Below are 20,660 nucleotides of genomic sequence, written 5' to 3' on the forward strand. Positions count from 1 at the left end.
CAATATGGTTTCTTAGGTTTTTTAATTGCTTTGGGAAGCCATTAGGTTTTTTAATTGCCTTGGAAAGGAGTTTTTTCCATGATGACAGGAAAGGATTGAACAGAATTTGACATGGAGGCCTATGAGAGGCCCCTCAGCACATTCCCAATGGAAAAAGCAGGAGATTACCTTGTATGTCCCTTGTTGATCTATATTCATTAGTCAGATGTCTGCCTTTGCCATATCTTTTGTGTAATTAGGAGGGAGGGGCATTCTGTTGGGATTATTTCTTGAAAAAACATTGTTTCTAGGAATACCCTGTTTATAGTCCCTTCTTTGATGACCTTGTTTACCACAATTGAAACACTTGACATTACAATTTTTCTTCAAACCTCTGGAAATCATCTCTCTTACCCAAGCATCATCATAATCATGAGCTTTAATATTAATTGTATCTCAGATCCATTCCTCCAAGGATGCTGATCTTGCCTTTAACAGCCAAACTTCCCTTTTGCATTGTGCATTAGCATTTTCAAAAGCAAGAGATTAAACTATTATTTTTCTAGTTTCTGAATTTGGTATCATTTTTATTTACTGTTGAAATCAATCTCTGTGAGAAATCAGTGAAGTCTTTTAGGCCCTGTATAACTTTAGTAAATGACTCATTATTTTTTTAAATTTTCTTCAGTTCTGTCCTAAGCATTCAAGGCTGCTGTGTGGCATAAAGCTAGGGTGTGGTCATTGTATAAAGATTGTCTTTGTATATCAGCATAATTGTCCTCTCCAAGAAGTTGACCTTGGGAAATTTTAATATCTTTAGCCATATTCCATTGTTTAATGGTTTTAGCCTCATCCTTCCACCAGGTCCTCCATTGTAATTGGGGACCAGCTTCTAAGACTGCTATAACCAAATCTCTCCAGTCTTGAGGGATAATTCTATTACAAGTTGACAACGAGTTTAACATCTGCTTCACAAAAAGTGAATGCATGCCATATGAGACTATTGCTTCCTTAAATCTCCTCAGATCTAACATTTGCATAGGAATCCAGTCAGCTCTTACACAGCCTTGAGGACATCTATCACTGGGTGGTTCTTGTAAGGTTTCTGGATAGATTAAGGTTGGCTGTTTGAAAGCTTTAGGCTGTTTCTCTGTAACCTTATAATACAATTCTGAGATTTTTTTTTTAATTCCTCTGTCTTGGTCTAAATATCTCTATGATCTGTTTTAATAAGTTTTTTATGACTTTTATCTTGGCATTCATATCAACCAACTTGGCATTCATATTAATCAACTTTTTCAGGGATAAAGCAAGAATGATCAAACTGATAGTGTTTATAATTGACATTACAACAATCCCATCTAAGATAATCATCCTCTCACTTAATTGTTCCATTTTTAAACCATTCATCATGTAATCATACAGAGACCTAACTCTCTTCATTGTAAAAATGTTTCCCATTTTTTAATGTGGGGAAAAAACCCTCTCTGACGTTTTTTTTAATTAACTCCCCCCACTTAAAAAATCCCAGTTGACCCATCAAATCTGCTGACCATGACAAATCTGAAGATGTTGAAGTGAGGAAGCTTCCTATTATGGCAAGAGCCCGAGAAGGGGGTCCAGTGAAAGCCACAACCCATCAGGAGAGGAAAGAAATGAAAGAGCCAGCTGTCCACACAGGGGAACATGTGAAAGTGGCTAACTCCTGTGGCTTTTGGAGCCCAAAAGTCTGTGGAGTGTGTTGCAGAAAGACTGCAACAAAAAACCTAGTAGACAGGGTAGGGACTCCAGCCCAGGTGGGATAGAGACTCCAGCTGCATGTAACTCTGGCCTATGCCAGTGGCTGCAAAGCCACAGGCAACCTGGTTTTCATGAATTCGTGCCCCACATTGGGTGCCAGAGTTGCACCAATCCTAAATGGTCTTATAATAGAAACCCAGAGCCAGATATAAGGGTGAAAGCTGAAAGATCAGAGAAGCAGAGCAAGCCATAGCCACCTCCTCTTACCTCACCACCTCCTTAGCCTGAAAGAGAACAAGTTCCTGCCTCCTCCAGCCTTATATTCCTGTCTCTGCCCAGCCATAACCCTTCCTGTCTCAACCTTTTTGTGCTGGGATTAAAGGTGTATGTCACCACTGCCCAACTTCTATGTTTAATCTAGTGGCATGTTCTGTCCTCTGATCTTCAGGCAAATTTTATTTGTTCAAAATATCACCACAGAGATTACTCTTAATTGGCAAAGGTTATATGGACATGGATGGGGAGTTTGGGGATAGAAATAACAAGTGTGCTCATTTCCTTATTTTAGGAATACAAAAGATATGACAGGCAGGAGCTTAAATGTCCCATTCAGATGCTGCCTGCCACTTACTGCTGTGTAGCCCATAAATGGGTAGTTAAGTTCCTCATTTGTGAAGTGGGAATACCATGGGTTCCCCAAATTTGTGTAGGAATGAAATCAGCTGATGCATATAAAAGTACTTCCAATCACTCAATAAACATTAGCTATTAACTTTAAAGGGAAAAATTAAATGCTACTCTTGGAAATCAGGAAATAGGCTTGAAGATGATTAAATAAACACACAAACATATGCTCCAAATCATTTTAAGAGGTCACATGTACTCCACAAATTACTTGACTCTTTCTAGAACTGATACTCTAAAGTCATCAAAATGAATGTCTTTGCATTTAAGGTGATATTTGAAGTTTATTTAAAAACTACAAAAGGGACCATCAGCAAGGCAACTATCTTACTACACTAGCTTGTCAGCCGTCATTTGATCCCCAGAACCCAAGTAAAGATGGGAAGAGAGAGCTCCACCAAGTTGTTCTCTGACCTTCATGCATGTACTGTTGCATGTGTACCTCCTATACACACATGCATAATATTAATAATAATAAAAATTAGAGTGATCCCAGTTTAATTGAAATTACATGTGCATAGAAAACACAATAGGAAAAAGCCTATGAGTGTGTTATTAATTATACTAATTATTGCTAGGTGTTAGAATTGTGTAAATAATTTTCTTCTTATCTCTATTTTTACTCATAATGGTAGTGAAAAATGGTCAGATGTGATGCCAGCCCTGTGGTCACACAACTGTGAATCGCTAACCTAAACTCCTGGCACTACCTTCTGCTTTCCAGTGCTCACCTCTAGCCATGTCACCTCTTATTACTCCTCCAGTGAAGTAGGCATTCAAACCTTCATACCTGTGGTTGCCTTTGCTTGGGAATTTCTAGTCCTGGGAAGCCACATGACACAATCCAGCATCTTCACAACTAGTGAACTTCATCCTGGTGAGGTATCATTTCATGATTTTCTAGATGCAGCCTTTGTGAGTTACCCTATTTAACATGGCAACAACTCTTTCTGATCCTCTATTTGCTTTAATGGACCTTTTTGGTGTGGAGTACCTAAAGAGATGTAAGACTAGATCTTACTGAGAGACAAGTAAGGAGGCTTTGAAAAGCATGCAGTGGAAAAGTAATGTGGGAGAATCAGGCAGATTGTAGGTATATTTCAGAGGCACAACCACCAGGACCCAAGCAAGGTCCCATGTAGGACCATAACCATATGGGGTGAGAGAGAAAAATTAGCATGAAAATGATAGGGAGCCTGGAGGTAGAAATGTAGAGTTTGGGTTGGAAATCAGGCTAAAAGAGAAATTTGGCCATTGTCATTAATTGGGTGATGGGTAAGCCTAAGACTAGAAGAGGACACAACAGAGGAGCAAACATGTCTTAGTATGCCGAGCCTAAGGACTCTTTCTACAGACTTTTAGAGACAAGAAGAAGAAGAAGCAAAACAACATGTAAACAAACAGCCCACGGGGTGTGAGGAACCCGGAAGAGTGTGGCTGTTTGGGGCTTAATGAAAGTATCTCATCCTGGGTGACGGGCTGTATTCGATGTGCAGCTGGTGGGTTGAGTGGGAGGAGGATTTAGAATGTCCATTTCAGCACTGTGGGCCTTTTGTCAGTCGAAGGAGGGATGTGTCAGTGGAGGGACATAGACCAAAGGACTGTTTGGAAAGTAGGAGAGAAATCAGAATTAGCTCCTGGCAGAGCTGGAACGTTCATTTCCACATTTCCTTACTTTAAGTTAATATTTCCTTTTTCTGTATTAAAGTAGTGGAAATTGCCTTTTGATTGCATTTCATTTTTTCCCGATCTATGGAAAATTACACAATGCCCCCAACCTGAAAACTGTTATGCAGACTTTTTGCTAAATGACTATTCCATTTACTAGCATCTTGATGAAAAGGAAGCTCCATAGCTCCCTCCATTATGAGGAACCTAAGCAAACCCATACATTCTGCATTTCTCTTATCCTGGCTGCTATTTTTGTGACATCTTCTTTAATTAGCTGAGGGGCACATGAAAGATGGCAATAAAAAAATCGATTTTTCTAAGCCATCTTACATAGATTTAAAGTACATCTGGTTCTCTCCGGATCAAATGGATACATTAGCAGAGTTAAGTATCATTCATTGTTGCCATGACTACAGGGCCGAACCCTTATAGAAGACTTTTATTTTACATTCAGTTTTCTTACCATAGCAACAGCAGTGTTGATTTAAAATGTAGCTTGCTAGATAGAATTTATCTTTAAATTTTTGGTATATTTTTTGGGGTGTGTCTTGTCAATAGAATCTGACTTTAGAAGACTCTCATGCTCTTTTGAAATAAGACATCTCTAGGGATGTTTGTGAGAAAATCTAGGCTGCTCATTGCTTACAGGAATAGCAAGCTCACAGGACACATTTGCATGCATTACATCTCCAGAGTTTCAGTTGAGGATATTTAAGTGGCTCACGTTCAAATCCAAGGTATGTCCTTTGAAACGTGGAGTAGAATGATTATTCATTTCAGAGTAATTAAAAATAATTTTCATCCTTTGATGTTGCAAAATTACTTTCTTTTTAATTTAAAGATAATACTTCGTTGGTTTCTTTTCTCCAGAGTAGTAGCGCGCTCTTGCGCTCGCTCGCTCTCTCTCTCTCTCTCTCTCTCAAGCATTCATAACCAGTTGGCATAGGATAAAAGTAGAAAGTTTTTAAAAAACATTAAACCAAAGAGCCAATACTTTTGAAAACAATAGACTTGAGTTAAAGGACCCCTTTCTCCTTCCTCTTAATGCACCATCTTCTATCTGTGAAGATGCATCATTAGTGTGACTGCAGCATTACAAAGAAATACATTTTGGTGAGGGGAAAACAAGATCTCTTGGTTCCAAATGCAGTTCTCCACTGTAGGCCACTTACCCATCTGGCTCTCTCTAGCTGTGGGAAACACTCCTAGCACAGAGCATCCTTTGAAATGTCTAACCCCCTAGGGGGAACAGCCCTAGATGAGAAACTGCCCCCATGAGCTTGGCTTATACAGGATGAACAAAGAGGTTAGTGGTTGAGGATACCAGGGGAAAGGCGTCTGGGAAGAGCAAGAGCAGCTAGCTTCCTCCTCTGCAACAGGGACCTCTTTCAATGCAAAGGGCATGCCAAGATAGAGCAGGCACTGTACCAAGAAGATACAATAATTTAGTAATACAGTCTGCCCAGGCAGCTGAACGGCTGGAAATGAAGGAGCTTTGGGATTTGCTATAAACGGTGGGGAAATTGGCTGATAGCCTCTCTCCTATATCAAGCAAAGGGAGCAAGAGAAAGATTATAAATGTTTGAAATCAGAGCCAAACTGCATGGTCTATTCTGGTCCAGGAGCTGCCAGGAATCCAGCATCCTCCAGCTTCTGCATTAAATGCTGAGTTTGGCAGAGTGTGGGACTGCTAGACCAAGAAACAATAGAGCTCGCCTGCATGTGCTTTCAGAAAAGCAGCTATTGATCTTAAATTGTTTGCAGGGGAGAATGTTATCACCACCTTACCTGGTGCCGTTAGTATGTTCTGCTGCCTACTCTCTTTAGGCTGATTGTATGGTCAGAGTAAATACCCAAAGGTCATTACTGATACCTGTAGAGGAGCTCATGGGATGATTTTCAAACTCCAGTGATGCTCAGATAGTAGCTCTGTAGACAGCATATGATGCTGAAGCCATAGGAAGTTCTGGGTAAGCTGTAGACACAAAACCTTAAAATTGTAATGGGAAAATCAGATGTATAGCAAATCATAGCAGGTCCTCTGTTGACTAACCGTATGGTTCCTTATCAGTACCCACATCATATCTGCTACTTCAGAAGCTTATGTGAGTATTAAATAAACTAGGATCACCTTGAACATAAAGGCACATGGTACATATTATGCCTTCTGTGTCTGCACCTCCTATGAAATCTTAGCCTCTGTAATCATTGAAACAAATTCCTTTGCAAGGAATAGGAGTTTTTCATTTTAATATTGTTACATACTTTTGGAAATGTTAGTTTAGTTTCTACCCTGAAGAATAAAGAGAATGTAAATACTAAGTAGTAGCCTCAATGACTCATTGATTGCTCCTCTGTCCTGGGATGTCAGGCAGCTGGGAAGGTACTCTTAGCGTATAGATAAAACTCAACACGCTAATTAGTCCACATGAGCTCTGTGAATAGGAGAGCAGAAGAATAAACTACAGTGGTGTTAATACAAGTTTACATAATAATTAAAGACCACTGGTAATACTTTTCCTAATTTATGATAAAACCCAATATCTCTTAGAAACTTGTTGGGAGATATAGACCAGGAGTGTTATAATGACTTACATTCTAATTTTCTTCAATCAAAACAAGATCATCTAAGGTTTATATAAAAAAAGATACTCAAATGATCATGACAATCTTTTTTTAACTAAGTATCATAGTATAGCTAGAACTCCTTGAAAATTAGCAAAACTCCTCAAATTTATTTTTTGCTTTCCATAAAGCTATATTTTGGGGAACCATATTTTAAAAGAATTTACTTGGTTCGCATCTGTAGCTGAAGTAATGTTCTTCTTCAACTGTATACTTGAATAATTTATTGATATGAATTACCTCATATATTACAAGGTGCAAACATGTATGACAAGTCAATTTATTAATAAGCCTACATTTTAGTAGAGTACAGGTCATTCCGAGTTATAGTAAAAACTTGTGGGTTCCACTGACAATACTTTTGAATAAAATTTTTATGAACATGCATTTTACAATGCACATATTTTATTTCAAAGTACTGGATCAGTCTAGGTACTCAGAGAAATTTCTGTGGTTCACACACAAAAATACGCTCTTCTCGGGACACTAAGACATTTCCTGCTCTTGGTTTGAGGTCATTATGAAATTATATGAGGTTTGAATTACTGGGAAAATAATGAAAACTCTAAGCATGTATGCATTTAAAATTATATGACTATACAGTATAATCATATAGTACATATCTATTTATACATATTTAGTAGAACTATCAGAACAATTTCCTAAGTGTTCTAAAGTAGATTTCAACATCCTGTAGTCAAGAAAAGACTTGAATGGATCAGTCAATAAAATGAATCTGATAAAATGCTTATAGCTTTATATCTAACAACCAAGAGTATATGCTGTGGTTTTGTTTGCCTGAGATAGTCTTACATAACCCAAGCTGATCTCAGACTTGCTTTGTAGCCAAGGATGATCCTTAACTCCTGATCCTCTTCCCTCTACCTGCTGGAATTACAGGCATGATCCATCTCACTTGGCCTGAGGATGAAACTTATCTTATGAAACATAAAATCATAAAAATTTATTGTGTCTATGTTATAAGCCCAGGGATAGCACCACCCACAATGGGCTGGACACTCCCCCATGAATTACTAATTAAGAGAATGCCTTATGGACAGATCTTATGGAGTCATTTCCTCAGTTGAGGTTCCCGTCTTTCAGATGACTCTTATGTCAAATTAACGTAAAACTAGCCAGGATGCTCATATCTATAATCCCAGCACTAGGGTGGTAGAGACAGGGAGAGCAAAAGATTAAGGCAGTCTTCAGTTAGGTACATAACAGGTTCAAGGCCAGCCTAGGGTACCTGAGACCCTGTTTGTAAGAAACAAAGTTCAAAAATAAAAGGTACAAATAGGCCATGTTTGGAATGAGAAGGGATGTAACTACATATTATTAGACAAGGATTCACAGGGTAACAAAAGGAATGAACAAGTTCACACCAGTGCATTTAATACTATAGGCAATGGTCAAATTCTAGTTATAACAAAGACATCAAAATGTATACAAACATCAGATAGTCCTACAATTGTAAAATAGAGCGGATAATTTAAAATCTCCCCACAAAGAAAACAAAAACAGAGTCCAGAGTATTTTAAAGGTAAAGTAAATATAAGAGAAATGATTAAGTTTTAAGATACTCTATAGAGAACTGGAGAGTCTCTTCAACTGACTTGATAAGGCTAGAGTCATTGTAGCAAAACTGAAGAGTTAGTGCAAGAAAGGTGACAGAAAGCCTGTTTAATTCATAAACATAGACGCAAAAATATCAAAGAACCTGTTAACCTAAATATGGAAAAATATCAAGAAAAATCATCATTTGCACATTGAATTTTTCCCATCGGTGTCCTATGTGTTTAGTGTTTTAACATATTAGAAAATGTATAAATTTTATTCACTAACAACTTAAAGGATAAAACTTACATGGTCAATAAGTATGGACGTTTGATATAAACTTACCATCTAATCATAACTAAAATTCATAGCAACCTTGAAAGAAGAACTTTAAACATCAAAATATTTGACATTAGTGATACCCATCTAAACCTAGCTCAAACATTAACTTTAAAAATTCTAGAACTGTTCTGGAGCTTAGATAGGATGTCTTTTCCAGTTCTTCACTCTATCTTTCCCAGGGTACACTGCAGTACAGTGATGGGGTGACATCTACATCCTTACTTCATTTTACATTTAAACATGTGACTTCATTTAAGTAGGAATGACTGTGCCAGCTCCTATAGCCAAGATGTAAAGATACCTGGTATAGTTCCATCCCAGGTCATGCAGCTTTGGAACACTGTCTATACACTCATTAGAGAGAGAATTTAAAGGGGGCATTTTTATTTAAAATTACTTTTATTTATTCATGCTGTATGGGGTGGGTATGTGTGGACAGCCTGCGGGAGTAAAAATCAGTGGCTCTCTCTTCTGTGTGGGTCTCAGGGATAGAACTCATGTCAGCAGGCTTTGCAAAAAGTGTCTTTACCTACTGAGCCATTTCATGGGCCCCCTAAAAATGTTTTTGCTTAATGAAAACAATCTGGAAAACTTGACACATGCCTGGCTTGTACTTTGGGAACTTCAGAGAACATTTCCTATAGCCAAGTACATTCTTACGCACAGCTGCAACAAATAAGGAAATTCACATTAATCCATTGCAACTGTTCCCTTGGGCTCCACTCAGGTGTTGCTAGTATCCCCAGTAATACTGGCTTTGTGATGAAAGACCAGTTTGGGGTCCAATGTTGTGTTTGACAGTAATGTCTTCTTAGTGTCCTTTAACGGGGAACGCTTCTTCTCTTTCCTTGACTTTCATGATTTTCACACTTTGAAAGGTTGCAGGTGGGTGACATTGTAGAGTGACCTAAAATTGGGCTTATCTGGTATTTCTCTTTGACTAGACAGGTGCTGCTTCACCTTTGTTGGGAAAGCACAGAAATGATTCTGCATTTCTTACATTGCATCCTAGCAGATGAGGATGTAGGTTTGCCATGTTCTATTATTGATAACACTGTTGGTCATTTGATTAAAGTGGTGCCACCTCCTAGATTTCCTATCATCAAACTCTTCCTCTTTACGATAAGAACGTATTCTTTAAGGGGGCAGTTTGAAAGTATTCCCCACTCCTGCCCAAACTCAGAAAACTTATTTAAATGTTTTCATGAGCTCGTGTTTTTCCATTGTATTAAATGGGATAAATTCTATTACTGCAATTATTTAATGGTTTTCTAAACTTATCTTCAAATTAACCAGTGGGAAGCCATTTGAGTGGAGCCTCTGTCCTGTTCACATGCCTCATTGTTGATCGAACAGCTGCTTTCTTGGTGGGACAGGACGTTCCAGACTCATCCTGCAATTGTTCCTGTCCTGCCTTTGCTTTTAGTCTCTTTTCAGCTGATCCCTATATTAGTAGAAAATAAGCCTTCACTTATTGACATATCCATTTCTCAGGCCCTCCCAATGGGTACAGTTAGGCAATTTCTCTAAACACATAATACACAAATACGTACTTACAACTGTCTGCCTGTCTTTCTCTGTGTCTTGAAAACAGTTATTTCCCATTTCAGTACATCACACTTCTAGGTTATTCTCTGTATTTGGAAAAGTCCCCCTTGAACAAAGAGCAGTCTGGCCTCTGTTACTCTTAATGCTGTTATTTATTTGCTCAGTGATCCTGAAAGTAACCAATCTTCCACATCCACTACCTTATCCCTGACTGGAACTCTTCTTGTTCTGAGAAAATCTGGCACTCCATGTCAGTTTGTTCCTCTGGTCAAGCCATGCCCTACCTCTACTGATACTCTCACTTCAAAACCAGGAACTTCCACCTGTGACAGCTTTCCCTTGCCTGGTGGGACGCCCACATCCCATGATCACCGTCTCCATGCTCATTGGTTTGACACCACATGTTAGACCAACAAGTCCGCTCCTACGTGGGCTACCTTCTACTGGGATATCTTCCTTGTTTTGTTGTGTTACAGATTTCCTCCAGTCTACCCCCTCTGTGTGTGAGTTCCTCTTACCTTCCTTTTCCCTGACCCTTCAGCTTGGGTCTCTCTCCTGAGCTGTCCTGGGTTCTCTCTAAAAATGGACACCACTGTAATTGAGTTTAGGCTCTGCAGTGCCCCTCCCCCATTAAGGTGTGGATGCCATCTCCCTGTTCCCCATCTAATGACATTAGGACCGATTTTCTCATGGAATGAAAGAGTAAAGAGATGTCTCACACCTGAGATCCTGTACTTATAATCCATGTAATGCTCCCTCCCACTGCTCTGATTACTGTCTGAATTTTTTCTCTTGATTTTGAAATTTTAGGTTAGAGCTTCAAATTCTTTGAGGCTGTGGGTCTTTTAACTTGTTTAGCTGTTAACATTCATTTTCCTCTGTTTTTTTTTTCTTGCAGTTTCTTTAACTAGGGTTATCTTAATTCACTTTTGTGTCCCTGTTTAATGGGGAAGCTTAGCCTAGACTAATGGGGAGAGATGCCCATGAAGGATCATGAATGAAGTACAGTAGCTTTACCCACACCACATTCCTTTATCATCACTGTGAAGAATTAAGAAACGTAGTTACTTCTCTGTTTAGTCAGGATGCTCCCTGATGTTACCTCCACAGTTCCTCACACCTGGCCTTCCAGAACACCCCTTTCACCTTCACACAAGGTACTTTTCTATTATATTATATTCAAGGTCTCCTTCTGCTGGTCATCTGCCCTTCCTGACACCATTGTGGTCCCATTCATATGAAATGTGTTTCTCTCAGACATCTCCTTCAGCTTGGATTTTTATCTTTAATTTTGACTCCACTTTTTAAAATAATTTTTCTTATTTTTATTTTCTGTGTATATATGTGTGTGCCTGTATGTCTCTGAGTCCACCGTGTACATGTGGATACCTATAGAATCCAGAAAAGGGTGTTGGAACCCCTGGAACAGGAGTTACTGGTGTTTTGTAAGTTGCCTGGTGTGGGTGCTGGAAACTGCATCCCAGTTCTCTCAAAAGCAGTAAATGACCTTAACCACTGAGCCACCTCTTCAGCTCATGGACTCTACTTTGGAAAACTTTTCTTTAGAGTGAATATATATTGCATATCCCCGAGATTCTCAAAGGCTTCATCTACTTCCTGTTGGCGAAGTTTTTTTTTGTTTGTTTTTTTTTTACTTCTCCTGATTGATCTGAGATTCTGTTACTTAGCATCCTCCATGGTATAGACCTCTCTTCCTTTGAGCTGTCTGATGGTGGCTTCCAGATGCCATGGCTCAGAGGTGCTATTAATTGTTCTCTTTTCTCCATCCCTACAGAGGCCCATCTGTTGTGATGTCATTTGTCTATGCCCATCCATTTTACTGCCTTAAGATTTCCTGATACCTAGCTCTTTTTAAACACATCACTGATAAGTTTATAATTGATTTCGGTTTTGTTTTTCCTTTGTTCTTTTACTGTCTTTATTCCTTTTCTCTGTAAGCCCGTGCACATTCTTCTCCTTGCTAAGCTGCATCTTTCCCATCTTTCTGCTCTCTCTCACCTTATATCTGTGTAAGCATAAATCACAGTCTTCATGCCATAGCCTGTAGGCTATGCTGCCTTGAAATTTCTTCTGCTCAAGAAATCAGTTCAGAGACTGAGGAGATGTCTCAATGGGTAAGCATGCTTGCTGTCCAAGCCTGAGGATGTGAGTTCAGATCCCAGCATCCACATAAAATGTTAAGTGAGGTCGTGCACATGCTTATTACACCAGTGCTGTGGAGGGTGGAGTCAAGAGAGTTGCTGGGCTTGCTGGCTACTGGCCTAAGTCTAGTCTCAGTGAGAGATTCTATCCCAAAGCAGTAAGTGGACACATTAAAGCAGGATAGCTGACATCCTTCTCTGGCTCCACAGGTACACAAGGCATGCACACCTTCACACACATGTGTGCACACACCACACATATATGCACCATGCACACATACAGACACATATACACTAAAAAGAAAAAAGAAACAAACTAGTTCATTACTTTTTAATGTAGCATTACTTAAGTTTTCAGGACACAGGTAGAGAACAGCTGAATTCTTTGCCAAAATCTAGTATGAACAGCCTCCAGCCAGTTGCAAGAGGACCTTAGTCCCCTCCTTAACCGTGCCTCTATGGTTTGCACTTCACTCTGTATTCTGATCATCCACACTCCATCCAGAGTGCTCCATTAAGCTCTGCATATAGCATTCCTGCCTGTGGTTCCAGACTCCTTCACTCTGCCCACAAACAGTTCTAGAGGCCTAAGGTTTATTGCAGCAACAGCCCCACTTCTCAGGATCAGTTTTCTCTGCAACTTGCTTTTGTTTCTGTGAGCAAATACCTGAGAAGTTAATGAAGGAAATGTTTATTCCGGCTCACAGTTTGAGGACACACAGTCCAGTGTGGCGTAAAAGTCAAGAGTGTAGGATGGATGGTCACATCCTATCCACAGTCAGGATGCAGAGAGCAATGGATGCCGGTGGTCTACTTTCTCTCTCTATCTTATTCAATCTAAGACCCCAGCCCATGCAACAGTGCCACCCACATCCAAGGTGGTCCTCACAGATATGCCAAGAGGTTTCTTTCCTTGGTGATTCTAAACATGGTGACATTGGCAATCAAGATTGACAATCACATTATCCCATATGTTCTAGTTTCATTCTGTTGTTATAAATACCAAGGATAAATAACAACTTAGAAGAGGAATGGATTTGTTTCAATTTTACAAATTACAGACCATCATAGGAGAAAATCAAGTCAGGAAATCAAACAGGAACTTGAAGCATCATGTATGAAGGAACCCAAATCATTGGTTCATTCTTGGGCTCATGCTTAGCTACCCTTCTTCTGTAGGACCACCTCCCCTGGGAATGGTACTACCCACCGTGAACTGGGCCATCTCACACTAATTATCAATCAAGACAATCCCCCACAGACACGCCCATAGGCTAATCTGATCTGAGAAATCCTTCAATTGAGACTCACTTATCAGGTGACTCTAGGCTGTGTCAATTTGAAAGTCAAAGCTAATTAGAAGTGGGTTTTGTAAGGGACCTTTAGATAATAGCCTTTATTTACAAAAATCAAATAAAATAAAGGAGCTATGTTATTGTCATGTTCTTGCCACAGAAAATGCCAGGGAGTCTTTAAAGAGTGTAAGCTAGCCCAGGGTCTCCCAGCTCTTTCTTCCCAGTCTCCAGACTTACTCTTAGTCCTGCTGCAGTGTGCCTGTAGGAGCCCCACCCATCCCACCTCCATTTCCTGGGGACTCTTCCTCTTGCTGGAGACTCAGCCCCCCCTAATATTTCCCACTGCCCTCCTCAGCCTTCACTTTTAGCCCCTCTCCTTTCTTTTGTGTCACACCCACTGACCTGCAGAAACACTTTCTACCAGGGACCCCCAGCAGCCACACTGGGCTGCAGTGCAGGTAGACACTTTTCAGTATTCTTCCTGTCTCTCCAGTATTATCTTAGTTCTGCAGCAGCCTGCCCGCAGGTACCCCTTCTCCCACCTCGCTCCCTGGGAACAGTGCCTCTTGATGCAGACCTTTCTGAGCATCTCTCAGCCTTTCCTCTTAGCCCATCTCCATTCCTTTGCGTTACTCACTGAGCCACGGAAACACTCTCTAAAGCCACTACATTTGTCTTGGATCCAGAGTGGGCAATAGCAACCAAGAAACTGAGCATCTGCCCAACAAAGATCTCAACACTAAGGAGCGCTGCAAACATTGTAACTCCAGATACCTAGATCCCAGCACAAAGACAAAAACATGAACAGTGAAGACAATATGCCTCCTGCAGAAGTCTATGATCCTACTGCAATAGGCCCTGAAAAAATGCAATGTAGCTGAAGCACAAGACAAGGACTTCATAAGAGCAATTGTGTTCAAAGACCTTAAAGAATATGAATAAATGCTCTAGTGAAAACACAAATAGTTGAAGGAAATAATGAAAACCTTTCAAGACACGAAAGTAGAAACAGAATCACCAAAGAAAACCCAAAATCAGATAAAAGAGTGAATGGAAAACTTAGAATGTCAGGAGTATGTCAGATAATATCAACCCTCGCCTGCATGTCTTATTGCTTCCCAACCATGCCATGAATTCCCTGCCACTCTCTTGCATCCATAGTAGCCTTTTTATTTTCCTTGATGACTTTTGCAGGCTTTTCATTTCTTCTCCCCTCTACCTTCAATCACCATCCCCCAAACTCTGAACATTCAATTCTTCAATGATTCCTGTGTCTGCACAATGTTAGCTCCTCAGAAAGACAATCCCTTTTCACCTCACAATGCACCTATTTATTCTTATCTTGTTACCTTGTTACCTTAGCTCCATAACTTAATCCAAAACAAGACTGTTCCTCATTTGCCTATAGCTGTGCCTTTTTCTGAAATATAATAGCCCAGGGGGAGTGATGTTGCCTTTGGCCCTACAGAAACTTTGCCACTGAATACATTGAACGTGTTCTATATGTGTTTGTGAAATGAATCAATCATTCCTGTGAATACCAATATTAGCACTAGTGTCTCTGAAATTAGATTTTTTTCTGAAGGGGAAGGAGTCAACTAACAGCCAAAAGTTTGATCTGTAACAGTAGTCACTTTTTTCTATAATTGGTTTTTATCCTAACATGACATTTTTAATTTACTGTTATTCAGATATTAATGTAGGTGATAAAAATCAGGAGCAAAGGTAGAAAAGAGATTGCACTACTTACCACAAGGTACAGACTTCGACATTTCTTTGAAATGCTAATGATTACCAGACTGGAATTCACACATATTTACTTCTCTACCTTGGCACGAAAAACCTCCTTTCTCAAAAGAGAAGTATGAAATTGAATAAGACAAGTTATGAAAACAGTTTAATCTATATGCTTTGCCTAAGTTTCATCTAAAGAAATAGTAACACAATGCAAAAATCTTTCGAAGGTGTACTTATAAAGATGTCTAAATAAAAATAAAGTAATGAATCTTACAGAGTTAACATGTCAAAAAAAATCTTGATTTGATGTACAATGCCATCAATTAATATTGCATTTCCTTATATATAAATATTTTTCTCATGTATATACAACAAAAATTGTCTTTGTTTCTTCTTGGGATCTGAATATTTGTATTCTCCTGAATATATAAGTCAACATCCTCCCCCTCAAGGTGGTGGATAATAAAAAGTGGAGGACTTGGGAGGCTGATGAGTCATGAGATCAGAGTCCTTATGAATGGGATTAGTGCCCCTATAAAAGGCTCCCTTAAATGCCCTTATAAGGTAAGGACACAGTTAGATGATACTATCTATGAGCTAGAAAGTAGGGGCTTTCATCAGACAATCTTCTGGTGTCTTCATTTGGCTTGTCAGCTTCTAGAACTGTAATGAACAACTCTGTTACGTGTAAACTATTACATTTTATAGTGTTTTGTTAGAGCCACCCAATGGGCTAAGACAGGTCTGTTACTTCGCTCAGTGGTCACAACACATTTAGGTGTATACTATTGATGTCATGATTTTTTTCCATATATGGAAATGAAAGCACTATGGGATTTTTTTTAAAGAATGTATAGATTTTTGAAAAGTTGGGATTTAATGTGAGTCAGTCGTGTGTTACGACACATCAAGTCAACTCAAACTCAGTGGCTTTTAGATAAAGGGCATTCGTTTAGCTCCTGAATCTGGGTGTTTTCTTCCACATTGGGCCACCTCAGCTCATCCTGACAGCACACACTGTTATTCCATGATCAGTTGTCAGACAGGTCTGAGGAGGCTCTAATTCCCCAGACTCAGGCACCAGCTACCGAGACTGCCCTTCTGCTCTGCTGAACTGATTCAGACCAGCCAGTCTAAACTGATTGACTTCAGCTTTGCTTCTTCCTTCCCATAGAATCCAGAAAAAGACACTTGCTCACAATCTCCCTCTATATTCTTTCTGCCTTTTTTCTGGACTCATGTACCTTCCTGTGGCCCCACAGAGTGAGGTATGTCCCTCTCCTTGGATCTTTGAGTATAACAGTCTATTTCTTCTGTGGCAATCATTTCCTGTATTGACTCTAGCATTCTTTAAAAAAAAAATACTACATTTTAAAACAACTGCATGTGACCCTTCATCATCTAGCAGTTAAGCCTGCCTTATATGATGGCGAGGTTCCAAGAGCATCTGGTTAAATGCAGAAACACTTTAGACCGTCCACATCCCACATTGTATTGGCTGCTGTCTCATTGACTAATGCAAAGCACTTGGCCCCAGTGGCAGTCTGTGTCCAGGACTGGGAGCGGGGAGGGGTGTGGCTATATGAAGGGGTGTGGCTGTATGAAGGGGTGTGGCTTATGGAGGGCGTGGCTTGTGAATGGGGTGTGGCTTATGAATGGGGTGTGGCTATAGGGAAGGGTGGATGAATCATGATCAGTCATTTCAGGTTTCAGATCAATTTCTCATTTTCTTTGATTTGAGTAACCTTTAAAATTTGACCCCTGAAATAAGCAAGAACTATTCTATCACTTTGGGCCAACATATTTTCAACTGCCATCATGCTAAGGACTGTTATTCAAAGGCTAAGCTTACAAGCTAAGAACTAAATTCCCTTTCATTTAAGGAAGTAGCTGCTTGTGCCCAGAGAGATTGGTCCATACGAATCACTCGAGATTGTAATTACAGTCATTTTAGTCAAAACACAGAGGTGATGATAACCTTAAACTATCACTCACAGAATCCTTTAAACTTTAAATATAATGTCCCTAAAATTCTCATTATTCCAGATAACTAACATGGTCACAAGCCCTTTTGACTAAGATTTATAGACCTTTTTCTGATAATAGGTCTTTCCACACTCTTCAATTTTCCTTCCAGACTAAATCACTTTAGCCTTTACAGCATCATTCAAAATGCAATTTTAAACTTCCTTGTTCCACAGTTCTTTCTTTTTACCATTCCCCACCATTACTGTCATCTCATACCAAGCTGCTGGTGCTGTAAAGTGAAGTGGAGAGTCCAAGTCACCCAAGAAGAAGGAAGAGAAAATAAATTGGAAGAGGTTGCCAGGTCTTATTTCCTCCTAATATTAGCTTGTCTCTGAAAAAAAGCACTTCATTTTTTCACATTCTAAAAATAGTCATGAGAAAGAAAACCATGAACCTCTCCAGTATGAGCCCCCATGATTTTCTTTGTAAGCCAACACTAAATTATTCTTTTGTCTCAGTAGTAATGAGTATTCAAGCCAGCAGACGGTGGAGTCCATTAGACCTTGGGTTGAGTCATAGCTTGACTACATGCAAAGCACAGAAACTTCAACAAGCTAAGCTGTGTATTGGTTTGACTTCTTAACAAGTAGACATAAAAGCAATAATAAATTAGTCCTTAAAGAATTGATGGTTGTCTTGAACCAACAATGACCTCTGCCCCAAGAAGGATCTCTGTTTTGAGAAGAATGCCAAATACAGTTGACATAGAACATGGTAACTGTTTGTAAAGAGATGGAGTTTTTGTGTTAAAACCAATATGGCTACCACCTAGCAGTAGACAAATATAGATTGCTTCTTGTTCAGATAGTTGATAGTTACTGGCACTTCTCTTTCTTCTATTCTGAGGTGCTGGCGAGATGGGTCTGGGTAGGAAAATATGATCCCCTCAGGAAATTTTAGCATGAACCAGCATGAGGTTTGGAGATATGCAGAGTCAAGAAGAAATGTTCTTTTACCTGCTGCAGGGAAGAGAGAAGCATGGAGGCCTAGGGCCCATAGAGTACCAAGAATAAATTCATCTGTACCTGCTCCTGAACAAATGTCAGCTGAGATTCATTGTGGTTTCCAATTTTTAAAAGTAGAAAAATTTGTTATTTTGTCCATAGATTTTTCTCTCAGAAAATCATGTTTATTTTTAGTAACTACATCACAAGGTTGCTATGAGGGTCAAATGAGGTGCTGTGAATGTAACTCTCAATTCAATGCCTAGAAGTAGCCCATAATCATTAAATGTTACTTGTTGATTCATAAACTCTTTGGAAATTGAGTCTTGTAATAATCATTAACTTTTTCAAATTGTCACTCAGCCAAACAGCTTTAATGTATTGTCAATCTGCCCCACATTGGCTGTTTCTGACTTCTCAAGACTAGGCTCTGGGCCTATCCCATGACATAACTTGGATCTTGGCAAGTACTTAGAGACCTCTATGAATTAATATTGCTTCTTTAAAACAAAGTAAACTGTCTTCCTTTGCTAAGTCCTGTGGACAAGTTTTTACTCAGTCTCTCTTTCTATGACAAATCAAGGTGTTAAAAAAGATAACGTATTTTAAATCACAGAGATTTTTTTATGTTTTATCTTAGAAACATTTCTAAGGCAATTAAAAAATTACCATTCTTTGATTTCTTTTATGCATTGCACTTGCAAAGATCTAAAGGAACCAGAAGGTGTGCAATTTCAGAGGAGAAAGAAAGAACGCCGTGTAACATCTCAACATCAGTTTTGTGGAAGGGTCATGCTTCTGAGTAATGTTATAGATGTACACTCACCTTTGTTGAGCCTGAAAAATTCCCCTTTGTTTAGCTCATGAAATATGAATAACATCTTCACCTAATACTTAAAGTAATACCTTCAGGATTATTCATCTTAAATTTCTGCTGCATATATCCCCCAGGATTTTGCTTTTGAATTTATTTGATGAGAGAAGTGAACAGGGTTATCCTGGTGGCCTACTACACAATAACTACCAACTGTGAGGCCTGGGATATGGTTAGCCCACTTCAAGAAACCCAGTTTTGTTCATTTAATATCAAACATATGCCCTAGGGTCAAGAAGAAAGGATATATAGTCATTCAGGTTATATCTTTGAAATAAACCCTAAGGTGTATCAGAGACATTTAATTCAAACACATCAGCGTCCTCCTACACACATGTGTATATGCATTTTCTATGGGGCAGCAGAGGATCATGGGCATTTCCTAAAGCAAAGGTGTTACAGTGTATAAGTAAATCAAATGTCTGGGTATATGGAAGTTTATAAACGCATGGCCACTGCCTCATGGCTTTCAGATTCATTTGTAAGCAAACACCCTGATAACCTTTCTCCTTCTTGCAGATGACCTCTCTCAAAAGGAAGACAATGATCCCCCAAAAGAATATGATGCTGGGCAGTTTGCAGGCCTTCTCCATGGATCCTCTCCAGCGTGTGAGTCCCCTGAAAATCCCTTTCATCTGTATGGGAAAAGAAGTCAATGTGAAGATGGACAAGACGAAGCCAGTTTGGCAAACAGTCCTTTGCCTTTCAAACAGACTCCAATAGAAAGTAACTCAGAGCCTTTGGTAAAGAAAGTTAAACCCAAAGTGGTCAGTAGAACAATCTTCCACAAAAGAAGCCACCAACTGGAGAACCATACCATTGTTGGAACAAGAACGTCTAGAAGCGGATCCCACACTGGTGACCAGTGGGGTGTGAATACAGGGGGCTTTGTGGAGAGAGCGTGTACTCTGGGGAGAATAAGGTCATTGCCTAAAGCCCTGATCGACATGCACTTATCCAAAAATGTCTCTAAGTCTGATTCTGATCTTATTGCCTACCCTTCAAAGGACAAAGCAAGAGTTAATTGGAGCGAGTCATCTACAGCTGAACGCAGTTCTAAAGACAATTCCGAAAGGACACCTTCCTTCACGTCTGAATGGGAAGAAGTAAGCCCCACTTTCCTTGTTGCTCTTCATACAGGCTTGGAGTTGAATGAGGTTTGGAGGAAAGATTTTCAGTTTTTAAAGTCTTTCAGAAGCTGAAGTGGGGGGGGGGGTGGGTAATGAATGCATCCGCTCCAACAGGAAAGGAAAGGTTCTGTGGATAATACACGGTAATTTCACAGCAAGTGGAAAAGTGAGCACATTTCCACACGTGTGGGGGACACTTTGTTTCCATAGAAATTGGTATCAAGCAGAAGTAATAAGTAGCTGTGAGGTACAGGAGAATGCTCCCATCATGTCCCACCAGGCACTGTGGCTGACAGAGAGAAAAAAAAAATCTTATTTTGGAAAAGTCTTATTTTGCTCTGTGT

The 20,660-nt window shown here is 39.5% G+C and overlaps 1 protein-coding gene across 18 annotated transcripts in view; it reads left to right on the forward strand.

Annotated features, from left to right (window-relative positions):
* Anks1b (ankyrin repeat and sterile alpha motif domain containing 1B) overlaps nt 1-20,660 on the forward strand; it is a 1,022,809-nt gene that overhangs the window by 553,242 nt on the left and 448,907 nt on the right. For all 18 annotated transcript variants that reach the window (XM_036169508.1, XM_036169510.1, XM_036169509.1 and 15 more), the window contains exon 13: nt 19,706-20,292. In XM_036169508.1, the coding sequence (XP_036025401.1) occupies nt 19,706-20,292 (587 nt within the window). The remainder of the gene's footprint in view (nt 1-19,705; nt 20,293-20,660) is intronic.

The sequence above is a fragment of the Onychomys torridus genome, chromosome 20 (genome assembly GCF_903995425.1).
Source record: "Onychomys torridus chromosome 20, mOncTor1.1, whole genome shotgun sequence".
Taxonomy (NCBI): domain Eukaryota; kingdom Metazoa; phylum Chordata; class Mammalia; order Rodentia; family Cricetidae; genus Onychomys; species Onychomys torridus.